At 35.1% G+C, this 20,401-nt stretch overlaps 2 protein-coding genes across 2 annotated transcripts in view; one reads left to right on the top strand and one right to left on the bottom strand.

Moving 5' to 3' along the window:
- The window catches only part of LOC128987511 (E3 ubiquitin-protein ligase COP1-like), a 48,033-nt gene extending 45,605 nt beyond the window's left edge, over nucleotides 1–2,428 (top strand). The window contains exons 10-11 of the mRNA XM_054408405.1: nucleotides 1,814–1,890; nucleotides 2,210–2,428. Coding sequence (XP_054264380.1) covers nucleotides 1,814–1,890; nucleotides 2,210–2,371 — 239 coding nt within the window. The 3' untranslated portion in view covers nucleotides 2,372–2,428. The remainder of the gene's footprint in view (nucleotides 1–1,813; nucleotides 1,891–2,209) is intronic.
- Nucleotides 2,429–5,120: 2,692 nt separating this feature from the next.
- LOC128983009 (signal recognition particle 14 kDa protein-like) lies at nucleotides 5,121–11,645 on the bottom strand. The gene is made up of 4 exons (XM_054402127.1): nucleotides 11,349–11,645; nucleotides 9,790–9,862; nucleotides 7,671–7,783; nucleotides 5,121–5,509 (listed from the first exon to the last, which is right to left on the bottom strand). The coding sequence occupies exons 1-4, from the start codon at nucleotides 11,370–11,372 to the stop codon at nucleotides 5,384–5,386; spliced, it is 336 nt and encodes a 111-aa protein (XP_054258102.1). The 5' UTR covers nucleotides 11,373–11,645; the 3' UTR covers nucleotides 5,121–5,383.
- Nucleotides 11,646–20,401: the final 8,756 nt, after the last annotated feature.

The following is a 20,401-nucleotide window of genomic DNA, read 5'->3' on the forward strand; positions in this document are numbered from 1 at the left end:
GCCAGTCTGTCTGAAGAGATGGCGGATATATCCGCTTCCCGTCTGGAACATCAAAAACCATAAACGGATATATCCGTCACCCGTCCGGGAAGGGTTAACACTACTAGAAATATTGATGTGTTATCCTACTTTAGTGTAATCATTATGGAACTTGGTCGTATTTTTCCCCAAATATGAATGAGCAACAAGACATGTAGAATGGAGTGAGATGCCTTTTATAGCTTTGTTATTTCCAGAGCCAGTTATTAATAGTCCAATGATTAAGGACAGCTGGGTCCAGTTTTACTTGAATACAGTACTAGGAGGCTTTATCTCTGACTGGAATGGAATCCCAGATGGACTGCGTCAAACTAATTTAAAAACTGTACTGAGATGGCGGCAAGTAAAAAAGTAGCACGTCATCTAATTCTTTGAATGAGTAGATAGGCCTATTTTGAAGTTTTTCCCTCACTGAGGTTTTAAACCCAGCCACATACATACTTCAGACTTCTTCAGGTAGAAGTCTATACTACCTTCAGGTAGAAGTCTATACTACCTTCAGGTAGAAGGTATTGAAGAGTTTAATTGTGGTCAATGGGAAGCTATTCAGGGATTTGGACAGTCTGCATTGAGGAGTGTCGAGGTTTCTAGCGTTCCTGGGGTTATGCTGATGGATATCCTGTCTTCTTCCATACATAGAGATGATCTGGCGTACGTGTATCACACAGTTGAAGACATATTGTCCATAAACAATCAGGATGCCGAGACATTGAAAGGGATCAGTTGCTGAAGGTCTAAATCCCAGAAGGTCTAATTATCAATCAATTATCAATTATTTAAGATGGGGACGCCACTATGAGCGTATTTTAACCCAAATATGAGTGAAGGATGAGTGTAGGATGAGTAGGATAATTAGACCTTTGGCACACATTTTGCATTTAGTACTTGTTGCTGAGGGTCTAAACGGGCAGTATTCCGAAGGTCTAAAAGTACAGTCAATGCAGAAAACTCACCCACTGATACTGTTTTAGGCCTTGTGGGATTTAGACCTTGGGCACACAACATATATTTTGTAAATAAATATTTATAAAATGAGAGTTGCTGAACATCTAATAATAAGAGTCCCAGAAGTTCTAAAATGTCTCAGGGTATTAAAACGACGAATTAACTAAAATAAACGTACATAATAATTATTTGTTAAGCGAACGGAACAACTGTAAATTTGTAGCTAATTGATAATTGATTTAAAAACAAACTGAAATACAGCCACCGCTGGTCACTGGCAGGCAGGAACTGGCGGGTCTGGAACCAAGTCGGTGAAATTTAAGTTATTATATTTAAATTTAGAGGTTTAAAATCAAATTCTTAAATGAAAATTGTCGTAGAACAGGAAGACGTGTATGAAAGGTAAATCAAACGAAAATCGTGGAAATGGAATTAACTATTATAGCTAACCTTCGGCAATCAAATTATCGATGACCTAAAGCCAAGATTTATTCTGCTGCGCACATCCACTCCTGGTTTTATGAGGCCTATTTGACTTTAGTTTGAAATTTTTGGTAGGAAAGATAGAATTGAATTTATGGCTGAAAATACTGATAAAGCTATCAAAAGGCGTTTCATTCTGAGTTCGGCCTATTCTTGTTTCATTTACCCATTCATTTTGATCTATCAAAAATCGAATGACATTGGGATGAAACTAGCCACCCTCTGAACCTTGGATTACTTGGCAAGACTAATAATGCTAGAGTCTCCTTGTCCTGAACTGTAGTGTTGATTAATTATTTTATCTAATATTTACAAACAATGTTTAGAACTCTTTTTGGCATTTTAGATTTTGCTTCCGTCGATGTCAACAACGTAGGAAAAGGGAAAGGTGGTGGATCTTGTACAGCAGCTGCATTTCTTAAGGTAAGGATAATGTTTTAGTAACATATGATAGTTAATATCCTATTTCCATATACAAGTAAAGTAAAAGTGACACTAACTTCTAAAGTTTTTGTAAGTTATAAGACCAACACACTAACCGTCCGACATCTGCACGCCCATGAAACCATCTCTACCCTGATGTTAAATGGGTCCCACACACACTGGGTCTGTTAACATGATTAAAAAATAATTTTTATTTTGTTTGTTTTCATGTAATTTTATATGTTTTGTTAAGTGGATGTTCCAAACCCTGTTCTTTGGGTTGAATAGCCCGATGACCAAGTTTATTCTTATTTTGCAGGAGTTTGCCCCTCCAGGAGACTGGATGCACCTGGATATCGCAGGGACCATGTTTGCGGATGATTACGGAGGTATGAGCTATCTACAGAAAGGAATGACAGGTCGGCCAACACGCACTCTCATACAGCTACTTGTACAGATAGCTGGTGCAAATAAATCATGATGTTAATGTATCTTGAGGGGAAATAAATTACCACTTTAACGTTTGATTTATTTGTTCCATGGCTGTTTTTACTTTACATTTATTTACTATCCTGTTTTCTCCTCTGGGAAATAATTCAAAGTGGAGATATAAAACTATTTAAAATTATTGCATTCAACATAAATTGTTTGTAAAAGGTAACAATATTATATGTAGGAGAGATAAGTACAACAGTTAAATAGTAATAATTACTATTTCACTGTTTTATAAATTATTTATAAAATTGAAGTTTACTGCCCAGACCAACAAATCTCAACACTCAACAGTATTATTGAAACATTTTACTCAAGATAGTTATTATTATTAGTAAACTATTTAAATAAATAATATCCTTTTCAATAACTTACGTGCTCAAGGATTAACCCTCCAACTCGAGCATAATAACCTCTGTAGTGGCAAGGCAATTTTTGCGGCCACAAAAATATTATTGGAAATTAATATAAAATTCAACCAATAGAGCAAACCTATTGAACCATATATTTTTGGTTGTGAACTTAATGAAAAGTTTGAAAATAGTAAAAATATATTTAGAAAGTAGTTTTTAAGTGTAGAAGATAAAATAAGAAAAAAAGAAATTTTGTTTTTGAAAAGTTGAAAGGTAACTTATTATTTTTGAGGTAGTAACAATAAAAATACAAAAGGAAAACAGTGAATTCGACCACAGCAAACGGTGCTAGAAGTGATGGTTTTTATGAAGAAACAAATTTTACCATCAAGAAAAATGTTGGCTTGTTTACAGCATTGGCTTGAAATTTATTGTAAATTGTAACCTGAGAGTTGCATTGAATTTCTATTTATTCATTTTCTATGCTTTGGGACATTAAAACTTGCCACGGAATTCTGTTTTTTTTTTTTTTTTTTTTTTTTTTTTTTTTTTTTTTTTTTTTTTTATAAAACAATTGCAATAGGACTAATTTAATTTTTTAACTGCTATTGCCTTATTGCAGCAGAGGAAAACAGTGAATTCGACCACAACATATGGTGCTTGCAGTGGTGGGTTTTATAAAAAAACAAATGTTACCATCAACCAACATTTTGAGCTTCTTTACAGCATTGCCTTGAAATTTATTGTAACCTGAGAGTTACATTGAATCTCTATTTATTCATTTTCTATGCTTTGAGACATTGAAACTGACCACAGGATTCTATGTTTTTTTACTAAAACAATTGCAATAGGACTCATTCATTTTTGTTACTCATGTTGCCTTATTTTTTGTTTTGTGATTTACAAAACCAAAGTGAGAAATAAATTTAAAACAGTTAGCAATCAAAAGAAAAAATGAGAAAATACAAATTAATTTTGTGTTACCCATTAGTTTACTTGTTTTGAACACACTTAAAATGTTTTTTTTCTACGCCTACGTCAGTGGCATTTATGTGAAAGTAGAATGCTTTAAAAGGTAAAAGTGTTTAAAATCCCTCACAGTTTTTAGGGGTTGAACCCAGGGCCATATTTATAATCGATGAGGCCCCCGGCGGCTCTCACTAGAGGCCCCTCTACATTCTGATTCTTCAAAGGTTGGAACTTAAGGGTTTAGAAATACTTTTGGTATTGCTTCAACTCGATTTAGTTTCCAAAAATCTGATAGGCAAAAATACCTAGGAGATTGGCTGATAAATAAGTCTATTATTATTTTTTTATAATAATATTGGGGGTCTTAGGTAGAGGCCAGATATTCTTAATTTCTTTCGGGTTGTGCAAAACATGTTGAACTTAGAGCATCGGATCAAAATCGGGTGGTTCTGTAAATATAATTAAAAATATATTGATATACTATAATTGGTTTACACAAAATTTGAAATCGCGGCCAAATCATAAGGGTCTTCTGTGGTCACAGTAAAATCTTACGACATCTGCCGCGGTCGCGGAGGGATCGAGTACATATTCTACGTTCATGGCAAAATAGTGAACATAATGCGCGATCACAGATAAATCATCTTTGTCTCCTCCGATTGTGGCGAAATCATGAATGCCTCCTGTGGTTGTGGAAAACAGTGGACATCTTGCGCAAACGCGGGGACATCATCTCAGCAATCTTGCGGGGACCGATCACATTGGAATGATGAATGTCTCCTGTGGACGCGGAGAAATAGTTACCATCTTGGGCTAGCGCGTGGACATCATCTTCGTCTCCTCAGATTGTGGCGGATTGGCTGCGTAGAAATAGTTAGCATCTTGCGCAAGCGCGTAGACGTCAGTTTTGTCTCCACTGATCGCGGCGGATCTGGCCGCGGAGAAATAGTTAACCTTGCGCGTGCCTGGAGACGTCGTGTAGATCTTCCGAGTTTGCGGGGACATGAACTTCGACTCCTGCGGCCATAAAATCCTGGACATCTTCCGAGATCGCAGATGAATAGTAGTAACAATTCCTATGTTAACAGGCGAAATAGTGAAGATCTTAAGTGCAGATTTCATCAACGTTTTCTGTGATCGCAGAAAAACACATTATCAAATTTATCAAAAACAAAATTGAGGTCCCAAGTGAGGCCCCCGGCAACCGCCGTGTCCGCCGTTATGGAATTACGGCTCTAGTTGAACCTGTCCCTCCATGACTGAGACACTAACCACAACAAAACACAACACACCAAAGTATTTTGTTTAGAAAGAATAATTTTTTATTGCAATGCTATTGGATTGGCATTTTATAATTTTAGACACCTTGGTAAATTAGTAGTGTAAATGACACAGGATACTTAAAGCATAAAGAAAGACTTTTTAACACCTCATGCAACAAATGTAATGAAAATAAAACCTCAATAATACAAATTGGTTGATAAATGATCATGCTAAATAAACACTTTTAAAACAGAAACACATATCCACTTTAAATATCACCGAGCCTTTGATGATTTTGCTTTTGCCTTTTCAATGTTTTCAGTCTAAAAATGTAATCATAATAAAACCTTTTTAATAAAAATGTTATAAAGATCTTGTTAAAACTTAAAAACGAAAACACATATCCACTTTAACCATCACTGATAAGTTGTTGCCTTTGATGATTTTGATTTTGTCTTTTTCAATTTTTTCAGTCCATCAAAATTTCCTTTGAGTAGGTTGCAGTAGGCCAATTGAAATTTATTCACATCTCTTGAATGAACCTGTAAAAAGTAGGGTAATTAATTGAAACAACAAATAACTTTGAAAATGGTGGGTACTTTTTCCTGCACAGGTGACAAACAACACAAATGAATACAAATCAAAGCAACTGTGTACTATTGATAAAAAAAACTAAAAAAAAGAATTTTTTTAGAATTTGGCTAAAACCGCACAAAACTGGTATAATTTTTAGCCAAGTGGGGAATAGTATCAATCCCCAGCCGGGTAAAAAGATAGTAGACTAGCTAATTTACAACAATTATGAAAAATTTGAAGCTGTAATTTTGTGAAGTGGGAAAAACTAGTTTGGGCCATGAGTGTTGTGGTTGAACCTTAAAAATGGTTTGCCCGGTTCACATGTCTCTTTTACTTAAAATCTTTGATATCGAGGAATCATCAATTCTTGAAAAATTGTATAACTTATTTTTCAACCATCTCTTGCGAAACATTGTAAATTTTCAATCATGCAAACTTTGAGAGGACATATTTGAGGCAATAACTGAAGTATTTGTAAATTGTGAGCAAGAGGTTTAGTAATATTTTTACTTTTGATATTGAAATTACGGTAATGTTTATTAGATATAAAATTACTCAACAACTTGGGTCTCCCTGGAAGTGAACAGGATTTTACTAACCAGCACGCTATTCCCAAAATGTAGTGATTATAAAAAAAGTACAGTAGGACCTTAATATCTCGAATCTGAAGGGGTTATGATAAAAATTCGAGTTATCAAGTTTTTCAAGTTAGTGAGGTTCGAGTTATGAAGGTTCCATTTGAAAAAGTTCGAGATACTGAGGTGTTGGGGTCTGACAGTGATGTTACGTCATGGCCTTTGTAACTCGACTTATATGTGTTAAACCTTTATAATCGAACTCTAAACGTATTTATACGTACTGTGGAGTAACTGTGGAAGCAAAATAAAACTGTTTTAATGCACATAAAGTACTGTATTTATTATTTGGCAATATGTTTGATAAAGTACATAAAAACATGTTAAATGACAAAAAAATAGTTTAAATACTGTACAAAACAATAATACAGTATATATCATCCATACACGGAACTACATTTACTCTGTATAATGTTTGTTTAAAGCAAACGTTAGTCAAACTCTTTATATGTACTGTAAAAACAAGCTACTGTAACAACAAAAATACTGAATAGGTACAATACTGTACATACAAAAAGTATTTGGACTGTAGAGAGTAATATTTAAAGGGAAAATTCTAGTGTGATTGAAATACTAAACAAAATGCATCGTAATGTAGTTATTTACTGAATCTACTTTGGCAAAACGGGCAAACTACACTGACTACATCAGTGCCTAGCCAAACAAACACGGGAAGCAAACACAGGAAGTTAGTTCGATTTTCACGTCTCGACAGGAATCAAGACACAACTGACTTGCACTGTTAAGGCAAAACTTTGAAGTATTGAGGCACATTCATGCAAACTTCGACTTATAAAGGTAAACTTCGAGTTACTGAGGCTCGATGACGGGAAAATTCGAGTTATAGAGGTAGAATGTTACTGTTCAAAAGTTGTTAAAATTCAACATATTGAGGTTAAATATTTAGAAACTTCGACTTATAAAGGTACTTTTAACATTATGATTAATGTGGATTTCAAGGGGATTTAAAAAAAATCGAGATATTGAGGAATTCGAGATATTGAGGTTCGAGTAATTGAGGTTCTACTGTATTTTAAACACGCATCAGCACCACTTATATACAACAATAGGTAGCATAGGGAATTTAAACACTTTACCAGAATTTAATGAGTGACAATTTTATCAAACTAGGCAGTAAAATGAATTTGTTTATGACATACCAATGTGTGATAGAGTGAGGCACACATTCGAACCCCTAGGGACACTCCCAGAGCCTACCTGGCAGGGTGAGTTGTGTCTTCAAATATTTAAAACTAGCCAGTATACCCCTGCTTTGCAATGAGGAGAGCACGCAGAACATTTAAAAATTGTTCTTCAAGTTCATCAAATGAAATTTGTAACTAAACCCAGAATAGATTTTAGAAAAAAAATTCAACTACACCGCTTTAAACATACACAAAATTACTACCGTAATGTAATATCATACTTTTAACTAGGAAGTAAGTTAACTTAAAACAAGTTATGAGCATAAAAACTGAAAAAATATACTTACTATGGTGGCTAGTTTCTTATTATTAGTCTTTGCTCTCAGAAGACACATGTATTCTGAGGGTTCTGTTGGAGATTTACTGGCATCTCTTGGTTGAGGTTTCGTTCGACCATCATCTGAAATTATATTTATAACTTAAGTATCTATTTTTGCCTATGATGAGTGGCAGCGTAGCGACTTTTTTACCTCCCTCTCATCTAAGATGAAATAAAACAGCTTCCAGCAAAATAAATTCTCAGGTAGGTTAACAATTTTAGGTAAACGGGATCTATCGTAAAAAATACCCCCGCCGCAGCAAACCTGCAGACTAAGTGAATTTCCATTTGCCTGAATTGATATACAATTAATCTATTTAAATAAGACTAGGTTAAACGAGTACCGGTACTTAGGTTTGCTGCTACAGGGAGGCTAATAAAGTGTGTTTTTTTAGTATGATAATTATAACTTAGTATAAAATAAGTAAATTTGCCAAGTTTGATCAAAATATATCCATAAACTAGCAAACTACAACACTTTAAAATATTCTCCATAAGAATGACATGGGAATTTTAAATTTACAATTTTTTGAATTTTCTTCATAATTAATAACTGCACAAAATCACTAAAATATACCTAATTATTGTCTTTTTAAGCCCTTTAAAATGGTCTTGATATAAATTGGGAAATTTTGTGTTTTGATGGTTAAAAATGAGAAAAACTAATTTTCACCCCTAAAACCCCCTGTAAAACCCCGTTCCCCTCGTCCGATCATGCTGGTTCATGCGAGCTCATTTAAGTTTATCCCGCCTTACACCTTCAAACTAGATTCCATCAAAATCAAACAAAAATTACTCAAGTTATCGCATTCACGGACACATATATATAGAGCCGGCAGTAAAAATTGCCAACATTATTCTTAGAAAAATGTAAAAGACAACTTTCAAAATTTACAAAATGTAGCACTTTAACGATACCCCTATGCAGGCTATTGAACGACACCCCTCTGGAATTGGTACAGCCCCTCTCAGCTTCTCATGAACAGACGATTAAGGAGCACACTGCCTCAGGCCGGACATTTGATTTGTGGTACACCGTCACCAGGTCTTAAGGATCTTGCAGTATAAATGCAATTATGAAAGAAAACATAAAGCGCAAACTCTCAATCCTCTTCAGATAGAAGACCTAGTTTGGATTGTGGACCTTAGAAGACATGGTAAAATTGTGAAAATCCTTGACAGCCCTCATTCGTATATTGTTGAAACTGATAAAATAAATGTGAGGGAAAATTGGTTCCATCTCAAACTGGCCCCTTTAAAAGAGGAAAACAGTGAATAAAATTGGTCTGAGAATACATGTCAAAAAGAACCATACAACCGTCCAAAGAGAAATATACACAAACCAAGCTGGTTGATGAACTACCTATGTTAAAAGGGAAGATGTTGTAAGAACAGTTTATTTCATAGCACCCATTAATTTCTCATTATTTATTTAGTATTAAGGTTGACGGACAGGTAATATAAACCATTTTTATTCTATAAGTGATCCTGGGCCACTAAGCATAATGAAATTTATTTATTCATAGATTATGTGTTATGGTTTGTTAAAAAATTAAAATTAACCCTTAGAGTGCCAGGCGAGAAATAAAAGTAACGCTCAAAAAATGCCGATGATTTTTCCCGAAGGTCGCGCTAAAAATGCCGAGCGCGATCTGGCGATTTTTAGGTTAAAATTTCGTAAACATCGAATTTTCGATATTTCGACCAACGAAAATCGATGTATCGCATCTAGTAACTTTCGACTCAATGTTAATATATGGGTTGAAAGAATCCGAGTATCCATTCGGTTGTTATGACAACTGTTCGATCATTACGAAACGTCCGGTCAGCCGGACGTTGGCACTTTTGGCTCGTTCTAAAAACGTCCGGTCGGCCGGACGTCGGCACTTTTGGCTCGTTTTAAAAACGTCCGGTTCCCCGGACGTTGTCACTCAAAGGGTTAAATGTTTTGTTTTAGAAAAATTACATTTTCTTACACGCATAAATGCAGTTAACAAAAATGTCCCCCTTGAGTTTCCTTGAGGTCCAACTAATGCCTTTACCTTACCTTAGGTATTTTTGTCAACCAATAGATATACTGTACTCACATTTCTTCATTGTAACTGTGACTGCTCCAGTACCACGCTTGCTCTGAAATAACTTGGTCAACTCTGAAAGAAACTGAAACATAAAGTATTATTAGTGTTTAACTATATTCTTTTACGGAAAGTAAACAAAAGAAACGTCTTATAACACTTAAAACATATATTTACGCTTATACTGTTACTCACAAGACGGTAAATATACAAAAAAGATGGTAGGTGGTGATCGATTTTGATTGGACACTCCAATTATCATCAGACCCAATAGGCGAATTATTAGGCGGTTTTTATTAGTTGCTGATAGGCCTACATGAATTTATGCACTGTGGCACGTTTTCACTTTTAGGCACATTGGGATTATCTGGGTAGCTAAGTGATAGTGCTTGCCTAGTAATCAAAAGGTCGCCGGTTTGATCCTGAGAAAAGTCAGTAGCTTTTTGATGGTTCGAAACTGGACCCAGCTGTTCCTGATCATTGGGCTTTAAATAAATGATCCTGACTAATGAAACCGCTGATCTTAGTCAGTAACAAAGCTACACAGGTCATCACACACCATTCTACACTCATCCTTCACTCATATTTGGGTTAAAATACGCACCTAGGTGGCGTCCCCATCTCAATGATTGATAATTAATAATTGATATGTACTATGGGATTATGCACTATTTTCCATTTTTCACTACGTTCATTAACAGACGACGTTGAGGGTTGGAATGAGGACTATCATGTCGGCAGTGGCCTAGCTTCTATTACTGGTATTTTACAAGGTTTAAATTAAATTTTTTTGATAATTTATGTTGATGTGATTAATAGTTTATGTATCGCAGTTGATTTACCGTATTGTATTTTCTAAACAGCACCAAAGTCCATTTGCTTTTACAAATCGAATAATTATTGCATAAGTTTATTGTAATTCTGATTTTTCTCTCTTGTCGTTGTGTAAGGTTTTGTCTGTTTGGTATAGAATGTAAACAACTGACAGCTGTTTCCACCCCACAAACTTTCCTCCCCTTTCAGTGTTAGTCGCCACTAGAACTTGGACTCGTCCAAACCACAAATAGGTACCATGTGAATGACTCAACAAAACTGAAGCTTAATATTCATGATTACACTGTATGGCCACTTAGGAATCTCTCCGACAAAAACTTATTGCATTTTTGGATTCAGCGTGAAAAATACTGTAAGTAGATATCTATAAATCACATCATATCCTAATGTAGATACATTAAATAATTAACACTTAATCTTATGTGTCTCCAGCAGTGGCAAAACTAACTGATTGAGTTTGGCCTACTTTAGGGCTTGAATGATATAGGCCTAGGCCTTAGAAGTTAGTAGGTACCGTAGCCAAATGTTAAATAGTCGGCAGAACTTTTCAACTCCATCGTACTTATCGCTTGTTACAATATTTGCAAATGGTATAGAAGTTTGGTTTTTGATGCCGCAAAGTTTTTTTTTTTTAAGTTAGATCGAATCAATACTTTTATGTTCAAATGTGGAGTTGGAAATCAAAGTTTCGCCATTACGCTAAATAAACCTAGGCTAAAATATAAACCTTTACTCACCGCATCATTTTCCATTAAAACCATTTTAGTCAGTCAATTAAGAATTTGTAATTAGGCTAATTGTTAAATATCGCTCACTAGCCACTCTCAAAATCACTTTGGTATCCTGGTTTTCTAATGACACAATTATTAGCAGTGCTTACTTACTTTGATTAACAATTAATATTCAACGAAATAGAATCAAAAATAATAGATAAGCGCATAATTAAAACAATGTAATATCAATCTGCTCTGATTCCGACACTGGTTAACCAACGTTGAGGTTGAGGTTATCTTTTGTTGGATTAAATGGAATTGGGAAAACAGTTAACAACAACAACAACAAGCAACTCAACACAACAACATTCATAAGGAGGAGAAGAAAATGAAGCATGCTGCATGCTGCAAACATGATAAAAGCGACGGGGATTGGTCGATTGTAGCTAGAAGAAGAAGAAGTTTCATAGAATTTAGATGACGTTTCACAAATCAGACGACACGTAGATAAAAGTCAGCTGTTTGCTACTTGTATGACTTTACACTTCTCTAGGTGGCCGTGGCTAACCTTACTAACGTTTTATATTGGCTTCATGGACAAAAAATCAACTTATTTACGAGTAGATCAATCGGTCATTGAGTATGAAAAACATGGCCATAGATAAAACAATGGCCGTTTTCACCCTAGCCGACACCACATCGACCCGATAAAATGGGATTTGCTTTCACATATATAAGGGCGACAGTCGGTGGCAGATAGGCGACAAAGCTGTCTGTGGCTGCACTGTGCCACGGCCGCTTCTAACTCCAGGCCGCGGCCTTCGAAGTGGCAACGTCGCAAGTGGTGTTGTAACAGCTGTTTTGTTTGGAAGCAGCTATGGTATTTGTGTATTTACGAACGATTGGTTACTGGACTATAAAAATATAGACCCCGCTTAAAATGTACAGATATAGTTGATTTTCAATCCATATTGTTTTGGTTTTCAATTCTGTATGTTTTATTTTCAATATTTTAATACATTTATGTTCATAAATTTAAGTTTAAATCAATAAAGTGCTAATTAATGAGCTGATGTCACCTGTCTGCTATATCTTATGGAATGTCACTAAACAACACCACTTGTGACGTTGCCAATTCTACCAGGCCGCGGCCTGTAGCTAAAGGTGGCCGTGACTGTGCTTTGTAGAGATGCAGGGGCGTCATTCGGGGGGGGGCGTTCGCCCCCCCCCTGGTTCCTGGGCTATAGAAAAAATATGCTGTACTACTACCTAATATACAAATATTTTCTCCTGTCAAAACCTAAAAAGCACGGAAGACAAAAATCTGCCCATTCTTGTACGGTAATTTGAAATAAAAATATTATTTTTTAGTGTCTCAGTAGCACATTTTGAGTTTACATAAATTAGTAGTTTTGTTATTCATTTACTTTTTCTGTTCGGTTCTGTATGATCAATCACTTACTTCTAGTTTATATTCTTACATAAACATGCAGATTTTAGAAGCATTGCATTGTCATTTATTTTTATGAATTATTCAAGCATTAAAATTATACACGTGTATCAATTTTACGTAATTTATTTTGAACATCTTAGACTACCAGTTTAATATAGTTAAATAGAACACCTTTTGTACTTTTGTGTCAAATTATTTTATTGTTAATAAATACAATTTGGTTTGCTTTTAAGTACTTAAATACTTTGTGTTTTATTTAAAAACCAAAATAAACTACAGGCTATGAATACAACCGTATTCATTGCTCATGTCTAAATTTTGTACAAGAGAAATTGGTCATGAATCTAATAACAAACATAATATTAATACATCATGGAACTATTGATCAAGTTTCTTAGATGACTAACTTACCAACATATTATGTTTCTGTCTGTTGTCGATAATAATTGAGTAGTAGCCTAAGGTCACTCCTATCGCACCACCTGTCAGGGCAGGTGGGGTGAATTAATTGAGTTTAAAGCCCATCAGGCGGAAATGGTTGCTTCCGGTGCTACGTCACTTTGTGACGTCATAGGTGATGTGTAATTGGGGGGGGGGGGGGGGGGGGTGTATGAGGGTGATCATATGGTTTTCAAGGTCATAGGTTTGTGTTTTAAAAAAAGGAAGCTATTCTACACTTGTAGTGTAGGATAGCTTCCTTGTTTTGTTTATTGTTTATTTGTATAAAACATGAGGGATGACAATAACTTACATACTATTACAATTAATAAGGAAAACATGTGCGAACGTACGTATCTAGAGTGATTGTCTGCTAAAGTGTAAAACGAATGAGTTTATTGGTGGCCTTTATAAAGGCCGTTTTGTGTAGTTCGGCGACGCTTGTGTACTTGGATGTTTACTTCTTCAACTCCTCTATTGTATTATGGAGCTCTTTCCATCTTGCCATGTCTGCATTGTGCTCGGCCCATTCGATGTTGTCTCGAGGCTGAGCGCACCAAACACGATCAAATTTGCGTCGAATCTCTTTCTCCTCCTCTAGCAGTTGAAGTAGTTTTTTTTCCTTTCGTTTTCGCTCCTGCTCTTCTGCTTCGATGCATGCTTGGTGTAGGTCAGAGTCTTCAATATCACTTGTCCACTGTTGTTGTTGTTGTTGTTGTTGTTGTAGGTTGGCCATCTTGTGCAAAGTAAACGAGAAAGGTTGAGTTGACTGGTGAAGAGCTGGATGCGAAGTGACTGTTGCGTGTAAAGAAGTGCAGGTCCCTGACGAAGTGGGCGGAGCTAAAGCAGTAGAGGTGGGGGAAAGTAGTAGAGGTGGGGGAGAGCATCATGAGGGCATCATTCCATCCGTTTTAAAAGTATTTTGATTCTACGTCCCTTGTCTTGTGAGTGATGTTTCCGTTTTTCTTGATACGTTTTACAATTACATTGACAATAGGAGAACGATTCACATTTTTTACAAGCCATTCCATCTACTTGACATTCAGGTGTTTTGAAACACTTTAGATTACAACAATAGTATTTTAAATCGTATTCCGATTTGGGATCAAAAGATGAATTGGAATTACACTGTGACATGTTGCTCGACTGAATTCTAAAACAAGAATGAAAAGCAATGTGTTGTGAGCTGCTATTTATAGTGCAAGAGTCAGCAGCTCTCATGCATCTGTCACAAGTTAGTCTACATTTTTCCATAGTAGGTTAACCATTTGTGTTAGATCGTGTATGTAATTTTGATGCTTGTCTTGATATGTTTTACACCTACATTTGCAATAGCCAACAGACTCACATTTTTTACAAGCTTTTCCATCAACTTTACTTTCAGGCTTTCTAAAACATTTTAAATTACAACAATAGTTATCCAAATCGTATTTGGATTTGTAAACAAAAGGTAAATTGTATTTACGCTGTGACATGATGCTCGGTGAATTGTTAAAACAAGACTGAGAGCAACTGCGTGTAAGACCTGTTATTTATAGTAAAAAAGTTCAAGGTCATTTGTTTGAATTTTAAAAAAAGAAACAACATATCAGCATATAGAATTAATTATATGCTGATATGTTGTTTCCTCTTTTAATTTTTTTATTTATTTTTTTAATGACAAAAACATTTAACAAACATATGTACATAGATGGTTATTTACAGAAAAAAACTTAAAACTAACATTGATGGGTGATGTGTAGAGATAGTTCAGTGGAATTGTTTCCGCAAACTCCGTGTGATACCAAATAGAGGGATCCTGGTTGAATACCTCGCAGGTCTTCGTTTTGTAGTTGCTGTACAAATCGTCTTGGAAGATAAACTTGAAATTTCGGTTCATCACCTGGTGAAAACGGTGCCTCGCTCAGTGATGCTAAAATTGCGTCTCCATGTGAAGTTTCTGTCTTCTTCAGCTCGTGAACGATGTAGTGTTTGTGTTCCTTCAATTCGTGACATTTCTTAGTACTTAGAATGCTGGATTTGGACTGGGTGTTGAACTGATCCACCAAAGACTGGAGAAACTGTTGTGAAGCCATTTTCTTGATTAGGACTACCCTGTGAGATGTTGCCTCTGCGATGTCTGGAGTAATACTGATGAGGATCCTGAGACTGTCCACTGTATTTATAGCACACGTTCCCCCCTCCACTGCTATTTCCTTCGTAATACTTCCACTGTTGCTGTTTGAATTTATTTTTGTCCCAATAGTGAAGAACTAGAAAATTAGCTAATCGGTATGCGTTTTGTAGTGCACATTGTGTTACTGTGCGATAAGAGTGATCTGTTAAAGTACAAATAGGTCCATAATTAATTTGATGATCCTTGTCCATTCTTATGTCGAAAACATCGTGATATGTATATTGTTGTATCCATTGTCTTTTTTCCGATCCTCTTGTATAAATATGGGAAAACTTGTTAGAAAAATGATACATGATATTGTTCAAGTGCTTATAGCTTATCAATCCTTCGTTCCACTGAATATGGTGAAAATGTTTGGTTATCCATTTGTTTGTTCTTCTTGCTTTGTCATTCAATTGGTTTACTGAAAATGGAGCTTCAAATATAAACGGGTATACGACATGTGTAATCAAATCTAAAATCACTAATTCTTTTATCACAAATTCATCTTTGTTATCACGAAATGCTTGAAATTCTATTACACAGGGTTTTATATCCATAATGTTTAACCCTATCTACACACCACCACGTATAGTGTTCAACTGAATTCACACCGCGCCTTGGTCACTCTTTTATACTGTTTTTCTTTAATTACACTTCTTGGGTTGCTGGTTCTTCTTGGTTTATAGTTTCATATTCTTCAACAGCTTCTATCGCTTCTATCGCTTCTTCATCAATTGATTCGAAGTTCCTTAACTGTCTCCACATACCAACTTCATGAGGCAATCTATTAAAAATAGATGTATCCACGTGTCCGTATAATATGGTGCTTTCCGGTTGTTTTTCCAGTGTATCAATTAAATACTCTTTGATGATTGAACTTGAGAATACAAGTTGTTTCATATATCTAGAGATAGGAGACGTTGCATGCATTAAAATGTAGAATTCTTCACGTGAGAGTAAAATTTTACTTTCATGTTGAGTTAAATCTCTAAATCGTACTTGTAGTGTTCCACGATTCTTTACTATGTCAATTTCATTGTCAGAATCCAAAAGTCGAATATTAGTTTTCCTTCCGCAAACATTAGTATTTAAGTAACATTCAATTAGATTTAAATGTTTTAGAAAAGATTCCCATGCCGTTTCAGAAAATATAACCATTTTTGTACCATGCTGCAAGATTACTGTAGGTGTATATTCCGAAGATTTCATTAGTCCAGCTGTTACACTTTTACCCAAACATAGTGAGATAGGATAGTAAATGCGTAGGAAAACTTCTTTCAAAATATTAATTGGGATTGTATCTTCATCTTTCCGCTTCCTTTTAGTGCCATTTTTTTTAGTTTTTTCTTCTTTTTCTTCCTTGTCCTCCTTGTCTTCTTGTTTTCGAAACTTTAAAAACTCTTCTATTTCATTGACGATTTCTTGATGGTTTTCTTGATCCAATAATGCTGCTTCCTCTGCATCCTTTTGTACGACTGATGGAGAACTCATTTTACTCATGATGTAGTGTAGGATGTTACCCATTCAACGAACGAGCAAAGACTGATTGGTGGTGTGCGAAGCTCCTCCTTTTATAGCCGACTGGTGGTTGTGGTGAAACTCATTTACAACACTGTTTTGACTAATCCCGTCAATGGTGTGTACGTTACAATTTTATCATGCAAAATTAAACAATATGCAGATGTTGCATCAGGAACGTTCTCTTCAAACTCCATTTCTATTTTTATATCCACACTTGATGACTTTACAGATTCGTTTTGTTTTGAACAATCTATTACAATTATTGGAGCTTTTGATTCGTACTGCTCGGGAGACAGTATCGGGGTGTTTGTTTTCCCGTAGTATGAACTTTGGAATCTAGCGTACATATCATACAAAACAGTGTACCTCTTCTTAGTGAAAGAAATATTAAAGTTGTCGTAAGGGAAAAATTGTGAATTAAGAAACACTTTACAATTTGTTAGTTTGCAATGATCGAAATGACCGGCATTAGCTAGTATATTATTCCTTTTTTTTGTTTGTAGTGCAAATATTACATATCTTGCTTTTTCCAAATGAGTAGATGTTTTTACAGTCCATGTATGTCTTTGTGTTTTAGGTAAAACTGGATATTCATGAAATTCCCAACTTCTGAATGGTATTACAATATCTCTATCTGATTTCAGTTGTCTCAACAGTGTTATTCTATGTTCGTCATTTAATCGCACATGTGGTACTCTCCAAACGATTTTGTCCAAAGTTAAATTCCAGTCTAAATTTGCATCAGTGGTTCCAGTTGCTGCGCAAATAGTATCCTTATCATTTGATGATCTTAATAACACTAATTCCTGTTTCACATTTATTATTACTCTTCTGTAATCTTCAGCAAAGCCTAGAAATAATTTCAATGGTATGTAGAAATCAAAGTTCCCTGCAGAATCAGGGGTGATTGTGTCGTTATCGGGTGCAACCCATCCTCCAATTCTTAACAAATTCTTCTCGTTTTGTGTCAAAGATGCTAATCCTTTTAATGTGCTTGTTAAACCTACTTTCTTTGTAGAATCCACAGTTACTCCAGATATTTCATATCTAATTTCATCAAATAAAAATGCCATTGGATTATTGATAAAAGGAACGGTGGTTCCAGCTGTTCCATCTTTTTTTGTTACTCTTCCTTCAATATATAGATAACTTTCGCACGGAAGAGTGTAAATATCCTGTTGTTGTATAGGAATTCTAATTTCATCATTATTATTCAATTTTGACGAAGCGTAGGGGTTGTGCGTGTGATACTCCTTTTCCCATAAAGTCTCGTCGAATGTCGGTCCTTGTGCTATATCCAGTATTTCCATTTTCAATGAGTTTTAATCCAATATCCTGTAAAAACCGAATGTTTTCAGTAGTTAATCCTTTTGCAGATGATGAGCTAGTTAGGTGTTTACCCGACAACTCTCTCTTCTTGAATGACAATCCCATGGTTTAGGTTGATGCTTTTATGTGAATCCTGATCGTAATACGTTCTTCTCTGAAGTCTATGAGGTTTCCGTCTTGATCTAGTATGTTCAACACGATGTCTGAAACCACACTGGTGTTTAAGGGAAGGTACACCAAGTTTTGTGGCTTTTCCACAATCTTAAAACCTGGGGCGACTGTCGGATAGAATGTGTGCAATATATGACTATTCTCTCCATCTCTGTATGATCCTTGTATAATGTTACATGTAATGTCTATCGTATTAACTTTCAGTATTGTTACAGTTTTATCACCAGAATAGGTCTTTTTAGGTTCTAGTATTGGAGTTGTTTCAGAAAATCCCAATAATCCTCCAATTGAATGTTTTTGAGTAAAATCAATATAATAGGAAGAAGTTATTTCAGCTTTCATGGTATTGTTATTTCCTCTTATTGTTATATATTCTTTTTCTGATTCCTTTTGAACAAGTTCGTTAAGTTCTTCGTTTTTCATTTGTTTTTGTATAAATTCGTTAATATGGTCTATTTCGTAAGATCCTGTCGGTAAACTAATTTCTTTCATTGGTGTTAATTCTCCCAAATTATTTTTGCTTTTGTAATAGTGTAATTTGTTATTGACTCCTTCAGAAATATTTGGAATAGAATTGTATGTTGTTAAATCCAATAATGCAGCTTCCCATAATCTTCCTTTTTGCAATCGTAGAGCTGGAAATAGAATACTGCGCAGAGTTGATGAAGTGCCGGTCAATGAGACCGTATAGGAAGACATCTTAAAGTTGACTAACGCTTCTAGCTAAAAAATCTAAACATAAGTGTCCGCAAATTGTTGTATTGTCAGGTTGTTCTCTGTTATAGTTGTAAAATACTTGTTTTGCTGTGCGAAAGTAACGTTGAAGCTCTTTAGGTGGTGGCATATTACCGTAACTATCGAAATAATAAATAATTCGATCAAGTTTTTTATAACATATCCAATGAGTGCCAGGACCTTCACTGTTTTCTAAATTAACTATTCCAGTCTCATTTTTCCATATTTTACCGGGCAATGCATCTTTCATAAACACTCCTCTAAAAAATGGTATTTTCATACAAGAAGCGTATATAATTAATTCTTTATTTGTCAACTCTTTGTTTGGAATTAGTATTTGTTTTTTCTTGTTTAATACACACGGTATGGTCTTAAGTATAATCCTCCTCCTTTTTTTATCATTGACCATATTGTTGGTTTCTTGTTTTTTTTATTTTGATTATTCCTTCTTTTCCTTTTAATACTACCTCCTTGCTTTTTAACCGTTCGTTTTCGGCCTTTCCTCCTCTTTCCTCCTCCAAACGTAGTTTTTGTCTTCATTGCTGCTGTTACTGCCAAAGCTGCTGCTTTTTCACCAAAACTTGCGTCACTAGATTTTACTCTTTGCCAAGCCTTTTCAGCAAGCGCTCTATCCGCTATGGATCTATTTTTTGTATCTGCAAACTTTGAATATGCTATATCGTGCTGTTTGCAAGCTTGATCTAGTTTATTTATTCCAGAATCTCCTCTTTCCAGACGTTTTTTCAATTTTGTTCCAGGTCCACAGTATTGATATCCTCCAGGCAAATGCAGTTCTACTGGTAGTAAATCTATTGTTTTGTTAACAATTGCTCCAATTGGTTTAGATAATAGAGAAACTGCTGATGATGTCAATCCTCTTCCTCTCTTCAAGCTCTCTATATCACGACTGATGTGCTTAACCTTTAACATCTCTATTTATAGGGGAATGTACCCACATCGGCTTCACTCCTCAAGTGTTTGACAATGAATGTTTCATTTACGAATTGATTTCTTATTATGTACCTTTATCAATCCATATTATACTTTTTTGTATTTTCATCTTCTTTGTTATATTTTGAATATGTTGTATCATTACGTCATGTGTGTACTTCTTCATTTTGTTCATCTTTTATTAACACTTGCTTTTTTATATTATCTTTCATCTAATCCAAAGTCACCGCTTCGTGAGGTAAAACTGCATTGTAAACATTTTTCTAATGGTGAAATCTTTCTACAGGTTTAGTTCTAAGCATCTTTGTTCTGCTAGACATA

This window comes from Macrosteles quadrilineatus, unplaced genomic scaffold (genome assembly GCF_028750875.1).
Source record: "Macrosteles quadrilineatus isolate MER2022 unplaced genomic scaffold, UCM_ALF_1.0 Scaffold_1__1_contigs__length_201487025, whole genome shotgun sequence".
Classification (NCBI taxonomy): domain Eukaryota; kingdom Metazoa; phylum Arthropoda; class Insecta; order Hemiptera; family Cicadellidae; genus Macrosteles; species Macrosteles quadrilineatus.

Coding starts and splice junctions, on each gene's coding strand:
- LOC128983009 (XM_054402127.1), bottom strand. CDS start 11,372: ATGGTTTTAATGGAAAATGATGCG. Junction 7,784..9,789: donor CACAGTTACAATGAAGAAAT/GTGAGTACAGTA, acceptor ATATAATTTCAG/ATGATGGTCGAACGAAACCT. Junction 5,510..7,670: donor ATAAGAAACTAGCCACCATA/GTAAGTATATTT, acceptor TACTTTTTACAG/GTTCATTCAAGAGATGTGAA.